Genomic DNA, 17,852 nt, shown 5'->3' on the forward strand with positions numbered 1-17,852 from the left:
GTAATTTTTAATAACGATTGTGATATTAATGTAGTCAACCGTATTTTGTATTTGCATAATTTTTGTAAGCAATATTTTTTTACTTAAGTTTTAATTATTTATATTTTAATAAAAAATATATAGCAGCAATAAATACTGTTGCGATTAAATAATGGCGATTTTTAATTTGTGGTATAAATTTAATGATGTTAAATAAATATGGAACTTACCGTACCGTAAATAAAATTTCGAAAAATAAAAATAATCAATAATTGTTTAAAATAATTTCAAATAGATTATTTATTTTAAATGCATACCGAAAACTCATAAGTGCCTATTAAAATTGGTATATATGTTTGTTTTTAGGAAATTTATTCAATTTTTTTTTAAATTTGTTCTTATTTGATAATTTTGAAATTTTTAGGAATTCGAAATGTTTTGGAATTTTAAAAATTATGAAATTTTTTGAGAATTCGGAAAATTCGGATGTTTTTTTATTTTTTATTTTCAAACTTTTGCAAAAAACGTTTTTTTCAAATTTTGATATTTTTCGAAATTTAGTTCTTTTTTGAGAATGATGAAAAATTTCGAAAATTTGAGTTTTTTGAAACTTTAATTTTTCTTGAAAATTTCTAATTTTTTTCAAATTTTCAAAACTACGAAATTTTTTGTAAAACTATTTTTTGCACACCGTCTACAAAAGCAAAAGGTTCTTTGAATTAATCTAATCAGGATCGGGAGTTATTTAAAAACTTGTATACATAAAAATATTTAATATTTGGCACATAATACATTAACAAGGTTTTGTAAAAAAATTAAGTAACAATAAATATATAAAAATGCTAAGAAGTATAATATTGGTATTATAATATTTAAATGCATGAAAGCAGATATGTAGATAAATACTTCTATGTTAGATTTAATATTTTCTAGACATTCGATTTACTGAGGTATTTGTTTTCTCAGAACTTTTTTGTAGTTTCTGAGTTTTAATCACAGTATGTAATAAGGGAATGAACAGGTACAGAAACTTTATCTTTGCCATTCAAGTCTTTTAACTCCATTACGACTAAACATTGCACGACATCTGCTTGCACTTTTTGTAATAAATCAACTGCAGCAGCCATAGTACCTGTAATAAAACATTATTTAAATTGTAAAATAAATATTCAAGTTAATAACAAATTACCTCCTGTTGCTAAAAGATCATCAACTACTAAAACTTTTTGTCCGGGCATTATGCTGTCTGTTTGCAACTCAAAAACATCCTAAATTATACATACATGTATTAATACACAAAATTTCCATATTCCATTATTTATTACCTCTCCATATTCTAATTGATATGAGACACTTGCAGTCTTTCCAGGCAATTTGCCTTTTTTTCTTATCGGTACACAACCTATTCCCAGTTCTGCAGCGATTAACATGCAAAATAGGAATCCTCTTGCTTCTAAACCGACTACACAATCGATGTGAGGGCAATGGGTTTTAATGTATGCTATGATAACGTCTTTTAAAGTTTTGCAGACAGGCCCTTTTGCGAGTGCTGAGAAAATGTCTCTGGGAGGAAAAAAACCACTAATTAACCAGGGAATAATTGAAATATTTATGTATTCTAAGAATTATTTAAATAGTCAAATATGGGGACTTTCAGATTGTAAGTATTATTGTATTTCAGATTGTAAATATTATATTTAATTCTAATGTATTTCTATGTTGGACTAATATCAATGTTTTACAGATTTGTTTTTACTATTGAATTGCTTGGAAAGGATTTTGAAATCTGGTTTATAAATATAATTAATTTGAAACTAATATAATAATATCTATTGAAAAAAGAGGAGAATACTGATACAAAAATGAGACAAAGGTAAAAAATTATAAAAATATTTATAGTAGTATTTGGTAATATAAGTAGAACAGATATTAATTATGTGAATTCACAACAAGGGTGTATTTAAACCAATGACACTGCAAACTTAAAGACTGATACAGATATTTAATATTTCAGTTTCTTGTCGTATTTTTTGGTAAATAGTAGCCAAATTTTTGAATGTGAAATAAAAAAAACTAAAACATGTGTCCAATAAATATTAGTCAAAGAACAATATAAATTGTTAATATAGTTTATATACGAGTCATGTAAAATATTTATATCAGTTTTATAAATTTAAGCCTGATATAAATATTCAAGCTAGTTGCAATACAGCCAAGATATTTTATCTCGCCTTTGTGAAGATAAATTGTTCAAATAAGCATCAATTATTACTATTATATTTTTACCTGAACAGAATTCCTTGCTTAGGAAAATCAGGATAACTCCTAATGTTATCCTCAATATATTTAATTTTCCCTTCGTATTCGCTCATTTTTATAATTTAATATTATTTCTATATAAACTAGAGATCACAAGTATAAATGACCCTGATTACGGAATCTTGGTATATTTAATATGTGTGTATTTTTTTATATTTATATCTTTAATGTTTGTCTGTAGTTGGAATGATTGAAAGAATTGATAAGACGTTTGGAGGTTGACAAATGTCAGAAGGAAAACAATTGTGAAGTTGGCTGCATACCAATATTTCCGGTGGTTTTAAAACTTTTTAATGGATATTTGAATATTTTTTTATTGGCTAATTTATTGGTTAATTAATTATATTGTATGTTATATCTTCAAAGTACTTTACTTTACTACTTACTAAACTTTCGGCCCACGTTGGTGAATAATATTTAATCCACATTCAAAAATATTCAATCAAATTATATTAAAAAACAGTACTTATCTCATTAATAATTAAATTTTATTTATTCTGAATAAATCGATCTGTTTATATTTAAAGTTTAACTTTTCGAGAATATGTACATATGTACAAGAGGATTTTCAAAATTTGAATTACTTTCGGAAATATACTGTTTTCCACCTTCGCGCAACTTCATACACGTTTTTCATGAAAACCATAGTGAAGTTGGGTGCATACCAATATTTCCGGTGGTTTTAAAACTTTTTAATGGAATATTTTTTTTATTTATTTCTTCATTGGTCAATTTATTGGTTGAATAAATACAATGTTAAACTAAAACTTCTTTACTTTACTACTTGCTAAACTTTGGGCCCACATCAAAATAATAAATAATATTTAATTTACATTAAAAAATATTTATTTAATTTATATTGAAAAAGTATAGTACTTATATCATTTAATAATAAAATTTTATTCATTCTGAATAAAAGTATACATTTTTAAATGGTTTATATATCGAATTTTATTAATTTTAGCAATTTATGTTAATATTTTTTGGTAAATTGATATAATATTTGGTATGTTAATATAATATATAAAACACAAATAGATTCAATCATTGCAATAATTTTACAGATATTGCTGATAATATATAATCTCGTTTTTGTTATTTCCATATTAAACCCATATATCTTGAATAAAATTTTTATCTTTTAAATATGATTTATTAAAAGTTTTTCATTTAATAATCACTGTGGCTTTCATAATTTGAAAACCAATGATTTATAAGTTGAACATTGCGCAGAAATTGAATGTTTTCACAATAAAGGAAAAATAAAATACAAAATTATATACATATAAAACTCCGGCATTGATTTTACGCAAATATTTAAATTATTTTAAGATTTTACGCAAATATTTAAATTATATACTTTGTTTTATATTTCAATATTCTAGAAGTTTTAATATACCATTCAAATAATTTATTATCGATTTGAACAACACGTTACATATATATATATAGAAATATACATATTAGATTTGGAAGTTGATAATTTATTTATTCATTAAAAGGCTCGATCTCAATATGTTATAATTATTTTATATAGTAAAATATACATACAATATACATATTTTTTGTAATATTCTATAAATATACAGTCCATTCGTAATTAATAAAACCAATCACGTTTTATTGTTACATATTATGTTTAATATGAGTTTCATTTTCCAATTTAAATATCCCGCCTTTATTGTCACATGGCTCACAACGTGACATTCAGTTCGTCTTTTCTCCGCCAGACTGATTCGATCACGTGAATTGTCATGGTGGTAGTAGTGACGGTCAGAATCTTTTCATTTTGATTGTTATTACTTTATTTTAACAAAATACCGTGAAAATCATTTGGTATAATTAATAAAGGTAGGTCCAATTCAATTTTTATATATTCTGCATAATTTGTACAAGTGCCACTTGTAGTGTGTAAGATAAAAATCTAATTTCAAGGAAAAAATCTTTGAAGATGCATAATTCGAGTTTTAATAATAATTGAAATAATATAAAATGAATTTATACGTTTGTGCAAGTTCTTTGTGTGATTCTGTACTTAAAAATGTGCATATTTAACACTTTTCATACAGTGCAAAACTAATTAAAACTCTTATATCAAATCATGTGACAGTTCCTCGTACAAGGTGTGGAAACAGCTGACTTTATCATACATTTATAATGAATCTAAATTATTAAATAATATTCCATATTTAACGAACAGGGTCATGCGTTTTATCGATTTATATCGAAAATGTATTATTATGAATTACGTCGTATAAAAAATTATGCTCAGGGGTATTGATTTGTTAGAAGTGATGTAAGCTTGTACAACAAAACTGACATTTATTGATAAAGGATTAATTTCCAAAAATCTTTCGCTATGTGAACAGTTTAAGTATGTCTGAGAGATATAAAATGATGAATACAATAATGTTTTTTTAGTAATTAATAATAACTGCTTGTTTGCATATGTAATAATGACTTGGATATTCTATATAGTAGCTTAAAATTTCGTAATAATAATGATTGAGTTTGTGAAATAAAAATATTGTGTTGATATTTATAAATTCTTATTTGTAGTACATATATTTGTATATCGATCTGTATTATAAATTTTTGTGTATGTGAATACAATATAAAATACTGATATTTTGTGGTAGTGGTATCAAATAGATCAATATAATTAGCCTGTATAATATATTTCCATTTATCGTTTTAGAACCACATCAAAATGACAGAGTATTGGCTGATATCTGCACCAGGTGACAAGACCTGCCAGCAGACATGGGAGACGATGAACAATGTCACCAGCAAACAAAATTCATTATCTGTCAACTACAAATTTCATATACCAGACCTTAAGGTGAGAAAAAACATATTTTATGATTGCTTTTACGACTCAATTTCTACCCCCCTACTACTGTCACTGATGTTATTTATTATTCACATAAAATTTTTTATGTTTTACAAATTGGGCTTTGTTTTAATTTCAGGTCGGTACATTAGATCAGCTCGTAGGTCTGTCTGATGATCTAGGCAAGCTCGATGTATTTGTTGAGCAGATCACTCGTAAGGTAGCAACATACCTTGGTGAGGTTCTTGAGGACCAACGTGATAAACTTCACGAGAATTTAATGGCAAACAACAGTGAGTACTCCGTTTAAGAATAAAATTATGATTTAAGTAATTTTCTTAATCATATTAAAAATTTTCCATCTTGAAAAGTGAATCCTCAGTTTTAATAAATAAATAAATAAATAGAATAAATAATTTTGAAGAAGCAGTTTAGTATTTGTTTGCAATTTTATAATATATCTTATTTTTCTAATTTTTAAGCTATTGGAATTTTTACAAAACCTTTCAATACATTATTTTTGTGTTATTATAACGTAATATTTTCAGGCATATTATGGCAATCAATTATGAACTTTGAAAATAGATTTTTATATGTGTCTTTTAATACATCAAACAATAATTTTTATTTCACTACTGTGTTTGTCTAAGCTAAATGCACAAATATTTTTAAATACCCCAAAATAGAATGATTTTTTTTTTCTAGTTACAAGTTGCATTTACACAATTTATAATGCAAAAGTCATAATTAATCATTTTTGTTTTTTTTTTATTATAGATGTTAGAAAAGCACATATAGAGTCTGAAAGAGTTCATGAATGAAACATTTACGTGTTTTTTTATTACAAAAACATGTATCTTGATATTAAATTTCAAATCGATTAGTGCTCTTTTGAGCAAACTACAATTATTTTTGAAAATTGTGTATGAATCAGAAGAATGATTGTTAAAATAATTGATCTAGTAATGCACATATATTGTTTGTGTATGCATTATGTATAATTTTTTTGCATTAAATACCTGAATATTTAAAATGATATATATAAAAATATTCAAGTTTCAAAAATGATTTTACACATGTCCAATTTTAAAAATTCTGCACCACAAAATCACCAAATAATTTGGTACCTTTTAGAATATCACCGATGTGTGCACATTGACAATTTACATAATGTGTTTTTGTCAGAAAAATCTGCACTCAATTAGTTGATGCACCTGAAATGCAGCTTGAATATTTTGATCAACATTCAGTTAATATACATTTAGCTGATCATAGGAAAATGTCTCGTAAGAAAAAATTATCTTCGAAAAGAAAACTATTGTGGAGAAGATCCAGATCCGAAGAATCTGAAGATAGGTCTGTCAAAGCAGATGATGTAAATAATCGTGCAGAATCTGCTGAAGTGCGTTGCTGCTATGCTCGCAGGAGGAGTCATAGAAACAGAAATGTTGAAAATAACCTTTTAGGCAACAATACAGACAAGAATGGTTTTTTAAACCAGGATAGTTGTTCTAGTTGCAGGCGCAAAAATTCCAGAAAGTTTTTCCATAAAGCATCTAGTAAAAGCTGTGTTGATAAAAATGAAGATGAAAACTTCAATATAGCAGGAGTTTCCTCACATAGTCCAGGATTAGATCCTGCTAAAGCCACTTCTACTGAAATATTGGAGCAGGAACTTAAAAAGTTTCCCAGGAGAAAATCAACTAGACGAGATAAACTAAACCATTCTGATGCTTTCGAGGAAGACTGTGGAAGGGAATCAAATATTATCAAAAAGGACCACACATATAAAATTAATAAAGACGTTTTCAAAAACACAGATTTTTGTAAATGTGATAATAAATCCAATGATGATTGTGATGCAGCCGATCAATTTGGTGATGAAAAACCATTCAGATCAGAGTCTGTGCCTGCAGATCTCGCTTTGTCTGTTGATAAAACTGAGGAAGATTTGATTGAAATTGTAAAAAGTGATGAAAACGTTGAGGATGATTGTAATTCGGATGACGCTTTTATTTTGAATCCAGGTATTATTGACTACTTTTTTGACATTGGTTGAATAATCACAATGGTGTTAGAAATATTTAAGATTGGGAATGATTTGGTGATTTGAATGATTTAATTTTGACTTACGATTGATTGATAATATCAAGATACAATGTTTTTATTTAGCATTACAAATCTAATAAAGCAGTCATGTGTCTGTTACCATTTTATAGAATCTGTAACATTACTAAAGGGCGTGTTCTAGCCTAGAAGTTTTAAAAATCTGTTTCTTTTTATATTTTCAAAAATTCTAAGTTACGTTAGATGCCACTAATTTGTCAAGACTATTATTGGGGCTGTTGAAACTAATTAGGCGTTTATCTCTGCAATCAAGATTTGACAAAACAATTTTTTTACCCAATAGGCGATCTGCCATCTTACATAACTCGCTTCCAGTGGGACATGGCCAAGTACCCAATCAAGCAATCTCTTCGTAACATCTCGGACATTATCAGCAAGCAAGTTGGACAGATCGATGCCGACTTGAAAACAAAATCTCAGGCGTACAACAATTTGAAAGGCAGTTTGCAGAACTTGGAGAAGAAGCAAACGTAAGGGAAATATTCATTTTAAGGAAATTATTTTCTTTTTTTTAACGCTGAATAATTTTTTTGTAATGTTTTTCAGTGGAAGCTTGTTAACCAGGAATTTAGCCGATCTTGTCAAGAAGGAGCATTTCATCTTGGATTCTGAATACTTGACCACTCTTTTGGTTATTGTACCCAAGTAAGAATAATAATGTTATTTTGATATTATATATATATATATATATATATATATATATACCACTTGTTAACTTCCAGTAGGGTAAGTTATAGTAATCGCAAAAAATCGAAAATGAAAATTTTTGGATGGAAAATTGATGTATGTGTGTGTGTATGTATGTGCGGATACAATTATTCGTCGACGATTTCGAGAACACGGAAGAAAAAAAATCGATTCATATTAATAAGTGCTGATTAGTTTTTGGCAAAGGCGCAGCCGTTTTGAAGATACGGGGCAAAAAGAGCCAAAAATGGTAATTCAGTTTTTGACAATGTCCAGCGGTTCAATAAAAAAAAAATCTGTTTATCAAATTATCAGATATTTTAGAGATATTAATAATGTGTACACATTTTGTGTCAATTCTTTTTGGTTTTCTTACCAAGGTTTTAATTTTGTTCACTTATATGGTTCGAAGAAATGTCCTCGACATTTTCGACATGGTGGAGAACTGGTTTGAATGATTGAAAAAACGTTCTGTTCGTTTTTGCAAAAGGCACGTCAAGCCGTTTCGGAGGTATGAAGCGCAAAGGGTGTAAAAATGGTTAGGCAGTTTTTGAGAGAATGGATCATACAATTAGATTAATTCAAGAAACATTTTGTTTGTGTAGACGGTGTAAAAAATGCTTCTACAGAAAATTTCGTAATTTTGAAAAGTTTCAAAGATTCAAATTTTCGAAATCTCGCATGTTTTACAAGAAAAAATTCAAATTTTCGAAACTTCGCATAATTTACAAGAAAAAATTCAAATTTTCGAAATTTTGCATGTTTTACAAGAAAAAATTCAAATTTTCGAAATTTTGCATGATTTACAAGAAAAAATTCAAACTTTCGAAATTCTGCATGTTTTACAAGAAGAAATTCAAATTTTCGAAATTTTGCATGATTTACAAGAAAAAATTCAAATTTTCTAAATTTTGCATGTTTTACAAGAAAAAATTCAAATTTTCGAAATTTTGCATGATTTACAAGAAAAAATTCAAATTTTCGAAATTTGTCATAATTTACAAGAAAAAATCAAATTTTCGAAATTTTGACGAAAAAGATAGTGAAATTTTAAAAAAACTAATTTTAAAATATTACGAAATTTTCAAAAACTAAAATGTTTTCAAAAATTTATAAATTTTCTAAAAATTTAAAAAAATCGGAATTTTTAAAAATTCCGAAAAACATCAAACTAATATATTAAATATTTTTCAAAATTTTGAAAAAAAATCTAAATTACCAAAAAATCAAATTAAAAACAACGAACAATTTTCTTCTAAACATTACTTGTTTGTAGAATATGCTAGTCGCCCAATTTAATGAACACTTTTAAATTTACAGAATTTATAATAAATAACCTATTTAAAAATATAACACAATAGTTATTAATTATTGAATAATTTTAATTGATTGATTATTCTCATTCTTCCAATGTTTAATTAAGGTACGGGTAGTACCAGCAATTTGCCTTAAGGCACGATGTCATGCACCACTAGTTTCGAGTCCTTGTCACCTGAATGAATGATCAATTTTTTCATTTGTTACTTTCAGGGCCTCTTTCAATGATTGGAACCTGCACTACGAAAAACTGACCGACATGATCGTACCGCGCTCTACACAGCTCGTCTCACAAGATCAAGATTACGGTAAATCATCTAGTCACCATCATCATCTAGTTTACATCAACTCATTTTTTATGTCCTTTGTAATTTCATATATCCTTTATAATTACATATATCCTTTCTCCCCTGTAGGTCTTTTCACAGTTTCGTTATTCAAGAAAGTCGTAGACGAGTTCAAACTCCACGCTCGCGAGAAGAAATTCATCGTCCGCGATTTCTCATACAATGAGGAGGAATTGGCGGCTGGCAAGAACGAAATCACCAAACTTGTCACTGACAAGAAGAAGCAATTTGTAAGAATTCATAATATGAATTACTGCAAAATTCTGAATTGGTAATAATCGATTGTTTTGTGTTTCTTTATCCAGGGTCCATTGGTTAGATGGCTGAAGGTGAACTTCAGCGAATGCTTCTGTGCATGGATCCATGTTAAGGCGCTACGAGTTTTTGTTGAGTCAGTACTCAGGTAAAATAATAGTAAAAGATGATTCTAAATTTTTTTTTATAAACTCACTAGCAAACCCGACGAACTCCGTTTCGCCACCAGATGGTTTCGTGAAAAAGATGAAGAAAATTTTTGTTTGTTTTATATTTGAAAAGGAAAAAATTGATTTTATTGCAGAACAGTAATGAATTTATTTCGATTACAAAAATGAAGTGTTTAGTTGAACTTCTCTAAGTAAATGAAAGTGAATCCGCAAATTATCCGTTTCATTGAAATGCTCTTTGGTAAACCATATTTTTTGTTTTTTGGTCTGACGTTAACAAAGCGGATGGTTGCCCAACTCGTGAACAGGCAACGTATAACTGCCCATATGAAAAACAATGATCTTCTAAATAATCTATTTGAATTTTATCCCGCAAACACTAAGCGATTGACCTTGTGACTTGTTAATTGTCATTGCGAACGCAAGGCGAACTGGAAATTGCAATCGTTTGAAGTCAAACGGAAGACCAGTCGGAATCATCGGTATGTCACCAAATCGCCAGCAATTTTTGATTGAATGGTGAAATTCATTGTGTCTACATAATTATTCTTTGCGGCAAGAATTGCTCGTTGACTTAACCAAACATAATTCTGATAATTCTCACTAATGTCATTACTCGAATTTTTAATTACGGTGCGTGAAGTTCCAGCAATTTGCATTAAGGCACGATGCCTTGCACCATTAATTTCTTAAGCTATAAACCTTGCGGAGCCCGAGACCTTTTCAACGAATACAAAATTGTCGAAATCGGTTCGTGACTTCTGGAGTTAAACCATCAGGAAGGAAAACCCGACTTATTTTTATATATATGTAGATTATTATTCAAAACAAGATAAATTAAATGTGTTTGAGCAAATTCTATTCGAAATTGAAATGTTTAGATTTAAATTGAAGCGATAACTTTATTTTTGAACTAAACAGTTGAAAATTTTATCTAAATATCTAAATTTCAATTCCAATTCAAGTCAATTCTTACACATTTCGGGAAGTTCATGCAAATTGCCTTAAGGCTAAATGGCACTTTCAACTAGTTTCTTTTTCTTAGATACGGCTTGCCTGTAAATTTCCAAGCGATAATCTTGCACCCAAATAAGAAGAGCATCAAGAGATTACGAGATGTGCTCAATCAATTGTACGGACACTTGGACAGCAGTGCTCTACAAAGCTCCGGTGCTTCTGAGGTACGATTTTTTTCTTAATCATTATTAGATCATTTTTAGAATATTAAATATTTAAATGCATTGTTTAAAATTCAGAACGTTGATATTCCTGGTCTGGGTTTTGGCCAAGCTGATTACTATCCATATGTCTACTATAAACTGAACGTCGATATGGTTGACAACAAAGTTTAAAACAAACAAGATGTAAAATTTAAGCCAATTATTAAATCACACACAAAAAACATATATATGTATATGATGATGAAGCTGATCGAATGAATCCGTACTCAGATATGTTAAATGTAAAAAAATTTTAATCAAGTATTATTAAATCATATTTTATCTGTATAATCAAAATTTACCGAATCACTTGCATTTTTTTATAAGTACGGTTGAACCGTTCAAGTATTTTATAAGTGATGTCTCTGATTGTGTATTTTTCAAGGCACTTGATTTTATGTTCATTGTTTTAATATCAATGTGCCTTCTCGGTAGTATATAAATTTTACATAGTAAATCCTGTTTTTGATTTTATCGCACATTTTTTGTGTTGTTTTAAATTAATTTTACAAGAGACCATCACTTATAAGCTGTAATTTTACTAAAACTAAAGTACAATGGTATTATATTTTATTCAGGCTGGCTGATTTATGTGTAAATTATTGAAAAATTGTTAACTATTGAACATATATATAAATATAGGTTAAATATTGTAAATTTTATTTAAGTCTTCAAACCGACCCTACATGTCCCCTTGAAATTTTACTTCCCTGTGTAGAAAAATGTCTTTTCGATATATTGTTGTATATCTTGATGTATTCTAGTTTATTATAATTTGTTGCAAGTTTGTTGTTCAAAATGATAATAATACATATGATACACAATAATAGGATAATGATTAACAATACAAAAACCCATATTATGTAGTGTGTATTATTTGAAACATGTAAATAAAAACATTCCACTCAAAGTCGCATGAATTTGTTTGTTTCCGTTTAACTTCCCAAAGTCTTTAAAAAAAGTCAATTTTCTTCAAAAATTTCAAATTTGCAAAGACTTCCATAAAAATTAGAATTTAAAGAATGAGTTGATGGATAGGATTTTCTGTTAACAAAATTTGAACAGTATTGAAAAGGAGGATGATGATTCAAATTCAAATTCAATTCAAAATTTGAACAGTATTGAAAAGGAGGATGATGATTCAAATTCAAATTCAATTCAATTCAAAGGACTTTCAAATTGTAAAACAGTGAGTATATAATAATCAAATTTATTTCATTAGATGTATTTTAACTATTCTTAAAATAAACAAAATTTGATATTATTAAAGTATTGTATAGGCAAAAGAATCACTACATAATTCTAAAGTTAAATTTATACCCGAAAGAAATAATCAACTGGGCAGCATAACACTACTGCTTGCTGTTGTCTGCAATAATGAATGAAATAAATAAATTTAAAAAAAGGGTAAGTTATATATATATATATATATATATATATATATATATATATAACTTACCTTTAAACTTTCCAGTGTTGAAGTCCAATCTTGAGCAGCTAAGTTCGGTATTGAATTTACAATTAAATCTGCAATAACTTTAACATTCTTCTTAAACATCGCCAGGACATCTGCAACACAGACACATTCTCCAGAATCCCTCCAGCAATCATAATCGGTTACCAGAGCTACAGCCGCATATGATAAACCCAACTCCTTTGCTAACACCACCTAAGTAAAATGAATTAATTTAATATTATATAATATATATATATATATATATATATATATATATATATATATATGTATTACATTTATTACTTATTATTACCTCAGGTACAGTAGTCATGTTAATCACATGAGCCCCCCACTGCCTGAACATTCTACTTTCAGCTCTTGAAGAAAATCTAGGACCTTCAATAGTAACAACCGTACCAGTTTCATGATGGTTTATATTCAAAGACTTTGCAGTTTCTATCAGAACATTTCTGGATTTTGAACAAAAAGCTGGGTACATCGGCAAATGACATACTCCTACAGGAGATTTATATCCTCCATCATAAAATGTACTAGCTCTTTTGGTGGTACGATCTATAAAATCATCTAAGATTACTAAGTCGCCGGGCTTATAATTTTCTTGCAGAGATCCAGTGGCTGTTGATACTATGATGTGTGTGCAGCCGGCATGGTGGAGTGCCCAGATATTGGCTTGGTAGTTAATATTAGTCGGCATGATGCTGTGGTTTCTACCATGGCGTGCAAGTAACACACAAGGGACGTTTTTTATGGTGCCTTTTATTAGGACATCAGAAGGAGCTCCGTATGGAGTATCTACTGTGAATTCTTCTCGGTTTTCTAAAATGTCAGGATTGTCCAAGCCGGAGCCTCCAATTATTCCCACCTAGTAAGGGAAAATATAAATGTCATAAGAAGGAGGATATGTAAACTTTTTTCATTGATACATTACTGTTTTTTAACTCTTGTATATTCAAAATGTGATAAGTTTTTATTTTACTTAGCATTAAATAAAATTATAAAAATAGGAAAGTGCAAATTAATACATAAGATTAAGCGTAACAAAATTAAAACATGCATATCGATAACTATAAATAAGAAAATACATGAGCACAATACTAGACAATAGGAAAATTATCATCTAAAACAAACGAGAATAAATAAAACAAGGAGGAACACTATATGAGTGCTATGAAATTATTCAATAGGCTTCCGAAAGAGGTAAAGATGACCAAAGAAGAGAATAAATTTAAAATTAAGTTAAATGAATATTATAAAAAAATCTAGATAAATAAACTAGACCAAAGTATGAATGTAAAAATGAATATATGTATGATTGAATTATAGGATAAATGATATAAAATGCTGTAATGATTAAATCATATGAAGAAAATATATATATATATATATATATATATATATATATATATATATATATATATATAATGTATATATTAATACTTTGAATAATATTTTGGACCATCTCTTATACTAATCATATTACGGATATTATTTTCATGTAAATTTTATCCTTTGCACTTTTATTTATTTAAATTTATGTTATTATTTATCAATAATACTAGATGTTAATAATTTAACAGTTGTAATAATTATTGAAATTAAAAAAAAAATCTCTTATACTAGGCAAAATTCAAATAAAGAAAAAAAAAATGACATACCGAAGGTGTCTTTTTTACAAAAACTTATTAGTGTTAATTTTAAATAATTGAAATAAATAAATAAACTAGAATATAAAATTACAAATACTTATTATAATATACCTTAATCTTCGGTGTCATTTTATAAATTTGTGGATGAGCTTTCTGTTTAAAAACTGTGTTCTAACCCTAACCTCAAAATTATATTTTTTTTGAGGTTGAATTATTCGTTTATTGATTATAAGTATCACTAATCACTAAACTAACAAGAACTATTAAAGTAAAACTAGTGAAATTATGACAATGGATCAGAAATTGACCATAAATATTTAAAATAACTTATATAGATAACCTATTGACCCTTTTAGTTAACCATCTAATTCCATCATGGCAGTTACTTCAGTTAAGTTAAACGTCAAATTGAACATCAATATTTTTTATATAAATTCAGTGTAACTTTTTTTACGATTTTGGTTATAATTTATTTCAAGTAAGTATATTGAATATTATATTGCTTTATTATAAATTGTTTTTTATATTAGTAACAATTGTTATAACTAGGGGTGAAAGGCATCGTGTCTTTAGGCAAGTTGCAGAAACTTCCCGTAGCGTAATTGAAAATCTTTGTACGGAACCCAAAAAATTTACACAAAATGTGTACACATTATTGAAATCTCTATAAAATATCTGATAATTTGATGTACCAGACATATGTACATAAACAATTTTGACCGCCTTTTTCAAACTTATTTTTATTGAGAGTCCATAACCGCTGGACCTGCCTTCCACCCAAAATTTTAATCAGTTCTTCATCTTATCAATACAAGTAAAATGTTTTTTGAATTACTAAAATCGGACGCCCCGTTCTCTTAAAAACTGAGTTACCGTTTTGGTACTTTTTGCCCCGTATCTTCGGAACAGCTAGACCTGTCTTTGCCAAAAACTAATTAGCACGCCTCCTTATCAGTAGGAATCGAATGTGTTTCGAATTATACAAATCGGTTGATCGATGTTCCCGAAATCGTCGACGCAAATTTGTATCCACACACACACACACATATACACATGCAAACATTTTTTCTAAAATTTGCCAAAATATTCAGAAACCTCTGAAACGTAAAGATATAAAAAGTTTAATTTTCGATTTTTTTGCGATTACTATAACTTACCCTACGAGAAGTTAAAAATTGTATCCATATATACATGGTCTGTTCAAAAAGTACCCGGAATTACTAATAATTAAATTTCGCGGGCCTGGAGTGTCTGATTGTCAAAAAATTTTTTTATTGTGTTGGTATACATGCCCCTAAAGTATGATGAAATTTTCAGCTATATTCACTGTTTACTTTGTCTGTGGTAGTCGCTAAGGTTCGACGTGTTTTCTGAGCTCGGCGATTTTTACAATGGAAGAATTGAAAAAGTCAAGAATTTGTATTAAATTTTGCGTAAAAAATGAAATAAAGTGTTGCAAAGTGCAAAATTCACCAGATATGGCTCCGTGTGACTTTTCCTATTCCCAAAGTTAAAGAGACCCATGAAAGGACGGCGGTTTTCCTCGATTGAAGAAAATCGCTGAGAGTGCTCAAGGACATATCAAAAAGTGAATATCAAGGGTGCTTCGAAAATTGGAAAAAACGCTGGCATAAGTGTATTATATCTGGGGGGGACTACTTTGAAGGGGACCACATTAATGTAGACGAATAAATAAATTTTTTTTGAAAAAACGAAAATTACGAAAACTTTTTGAACAGACCTCGTACACATACACACACATCATTTTTTTTAAGGTATGCCAAAATGTTCAGAAATCTTTGAAACGTAAGATATATAAAATTTTTAACTTCTTTTGGGGTAAGTTATAGTAATCGCAAAAAATCGAAAATGCAAATTTTTATATATCTTTACGATTCAGAGGTTTCTGAACATTTTGGCATACCTTAGAAAAAATGGATGTATGTGTGTGTGTGTGTGCGGATACAAATATTCGTCGACGATTTCGAGAAAAGGATTATGACTAAGGGAGTAAATTAATAAATTATGAGTAATAGTTGTAATTAAATGTAAAAAAATAGTTATACATTAAGAGGATGGTGCTTAAGATATCTAAAGTATAATGATACTTTCCATAAAATTAACACTTTCCATTAAATATTTTTAAAATAAATTATATTGATTTAGTTTTAAAATTGTACATAATTAAACATTACACGTCACATTACAGAGTTTTTTTGGTATATATTTTAATTTAAACATAGCGTAAGACCCAGCTTGATTATTTTTTTTTATTTTGTTTAGCTGCTGAAGATTTGTTATTTCTTATCAATAAAACCTGGCACGAGCATTTAAAAAAAATCATTTTTTTATATATTCACTGCCACTTTGTTTCCTTTAGTTTCTAATCTTTTTTAAATCAAGCATCTGTTGCAGTTATATTGAATGGATTTTTTGCTAAGGTGTTAATCATCTTTTCGATCTGTTATTATTATTTCTTCAAAAATCGCAATCTGGCTTTCGCATGAGATACTCCTCCATCAGACATTGACTGCAATCGTCTGCAGTGTCTGTTACATAACTGGCGCTCGTGCAGTCGTCGAATTCTGGACAATTTTCATCCAGATTTGCCAAGGGTCCTCCTGGACTGCTGGAGCAATCATCAGATGTCCAAGTGTTATTTCTATTGATAATTGGACGAGGAACTGGTCTTGCAAAGTCGTTTGCGTTCATCCAGCGGTCTATTTCACGTCTGGAAATGTAAATTAAACTAGTTGGTATTGGTATTTGTCTTGAGGCAAGTTGCATGAACTTTTCGAAGTTCTATAAGATCATGATATATATCGCCAAAAAAGTTCCATAAAAATCGGCTTACATTTTTTTTTCAACAGTTAATTACGAGAAAACGGCTCGGTAGATTTTCACCTAAAACTAATCAGTATCATTATCAACTAATATTTTTTGAACAGTTTTTTATTTTTTAAAAACGATTCGGTAGTATGAGCTTAATTGTAGACGAAAAGTTCAACACTTTTTCGCAAATTACAAAGAAACGGTTCGGCAGATCGTCGCACAAAACTGGCAAACGATAGACCTCATTGAGATACTTGATTGGCTTTTAAAATTTTGAAATCGGTTCAGGCGTTTTTGAGAAAACATCGATGTGAGGTCTAATTTTGACAAATGCCAAAAAAACGATACTAGTTTTTGCAAACTTTGACGAATTTTAAAAATTAAATGGCTTGTCGTAGAGCCGTAATATTTTAGTATGATCTGAAAGACTATAGTATATACCGTCTCGAAAAAAAATCTTCAACACTTTATTACAAGAAAACGGTCCGGCCGATTTTTACCAAAAACTATCAGCACGATTCCCAACTTATATAATTTTGAACGGTTTTTGAATTTTCAAAATCGATTCAGAATTGCGGGATAAAACGTGGACAAAACATTTTTCACTTTTCTGCGATTCACAAAGAAACGGTTCAGCTGATCA

The 17,852-nt window shown here is 28.6% G+C and overlaps 4 protein-coding genes across 4 annotated transcripts in view; 2 read left to right on the plus strand and 2 right to left on the minus strand.

Annotated features, from left to right (window-relative positions):
• Positions 1–765: 765 nt before the first annotated feature.
• On the minus strand, positions 766–2,486 carry LOC113363348 (adenine phosphoribosyltransferase). Its single transcript, XM_026605840.1, has 4 exons — positions 2,266–2,486; positions 1,305–1,542; positions 1,169–1,247; positions 766–1,111 (listed from the first exon to the last, which is right to left on the minus strand). The coding sequence occupies exons 1-4, from the start codon at positions 2,349–2,351 to the stop codon at positions 969–971; spliced, it is 546 nt and encodes a 181-aa protein (XP_026461625.1). The 5' UTR covers positions 2,352–2,486; the 3' UTR covers positions 766–968.
• Positions 2,487–4,047: 1,561 nt separating this feature from the next.
• Positions 4,048–12,159, plus strand: LOC113363342 (V-type proton ATPase subunit C). Its single transcript, XM_026605835.1, has 10 exons — positions 4,048–4,149; positions 4,997–5,140; positions 5,271–5,424; positions 7,542–7,728; positions 7,805–7,903; positions 9,476–9,570; positions 9,679–9,839; positions 9,915–10,012; positions 11,080–11,215; positions 11,291–12,159. Exons 2-10 carry the CDS (start codon positions 5,009–5,011, stop codon positions 11,384–11,386), a joined length of 1,158 nt encoding a protein of 385 aa, XP_026461620.1. The 5' UTR covers positions 4,048–4,149; positions 4,997–5,008; the 3' UTR covers positions 11,387–12,159.
• A 323-nt stretch (positions 12,160–12,482) lies between these two features.
• On the minus strand, positions 12,483–14,670 carry LOC113363344 (S-methyl-5'-thioadenosine phosphorylase-like). Its single transcript, XM_026605836.1, has 4 exons — positions 14,489–14,670; positions 13,024–13,593; positions 12,714–12,923; positions 12,483–12,623 (listed from the first exon to the last, which is right to left on the minus strand). Exons 1-4 carry the CDS (start codon positions 14,504–14,506, stop codon positions 12,588–12,590), a joined length of 834 nt encoding a protein of 277 aa, XP_026461621.1. The 5' UTR covers positions 14,507–14,670; the 3' UTR covers positions 12,483–12,587.
• A 1,705-nt stretch (positions 14,671–16,375) lies between these two features.
• LOC113378146 (transmembrane GTPase Marf-like) overlaps positions 16,376–17,852 on the plus strand; it is a 4,834-nt gene continuing 3,357 nt past the window's right edge. Inside the window, exon 1 of the mRNA XM_026618673.1 lies at positions 16,376–16,387. Within this exon, the coding sequence (XP_026474458.1) occupies positions 16,376–16,387 (12 nt within the window). The remainder of the gene's footprint in view (positions 16,388–17,852) is intronic.

Source organism: Ctenocephalides felis, unplaced genomic scaffold, assembly GCF_003426905.1.
Source record: "Ctenocephalides felis isolate EL2017-DRISC unplaced genomic scaffold, ASM342690v1 CF-g0.4_SCAFFOLD_00845, whole genome shotgun sequence".
NCBI lineage: Eukaryota > Metazoa > Arthropoda > Insecta > Siphonaptera > Pulicidae > Ctenocephalides > Ctenocephalides felis.

What these genes read in the sequence shown, in the direction of transcription:
- LOC113363348 (XM_026605840.1), bottom strand. Translation starts at nt 2,351, where the DNA reads ATGAGCGAATACGAAGGGAAAATTAAATATATTGAGGATAACATTAGG. An exon ending in AAGCAAGGAATTCTGTTCAG is followed by an intron (nt 1,543 to 2,265) that starts GTAAAAATATAA and finishes TTTTCCTCCCAG; the next exon opens with AGACATTTTCTCAGCACTCG. An exon ending in TGATCTTTTAGCAACAGGAG is followed by an intron (nt 1,112 to 1,168) that starts GTAATTTGTTAT and finishes GTTTTATTACAG; the next exon opens with GTACTATGGCTGCTGCAGTT.
- LOC113363342 (XM_026605835.1), top strand. Translation starts at nt 5,009, where the DNA reads ATGACAGAGTATTGGCTGATATCTGCACCAGGTGACAAGACCTGCCAG. An exon ending in CTTTTGGTTATTGTACCCAA is followed by an intron (nt 7,904 to 9,475) that starts GTAAGAATAATA and finishes TGTTACTTTCAG; the next exon opens with GGCCTCTTTCAATGATTGGA. An exon ending in TTTGTTGAGTCAGTACTCAG is followed by an intron (nt 10,013 to 11,079) that starts GTAAAATAATAG and finishes TCTTTTTCTTAG; the next exon opens with ATACGGCTTGCCTGTAAATT.
- LOC113363344 (XM_026605836.1), bottom strand. An exon ending in ACATGACTACTGTACCTGAG is followed by an intron (nt 12,924 to 13,023) that starts GTAATAATAAGT and finishes CATTTTACTTAG; the next exon opens with GTGGTGTTAGCAAAGGAGTT. An exon ending in CAACACTGGAAAGTTTAAAG is followed by an intron (nt 12,624 to 12,713) that starts GTAAGTTATATA and finishes TCATTATTGCAG; the next exon opens with ACAACAGCAAGCAGTAGTGT.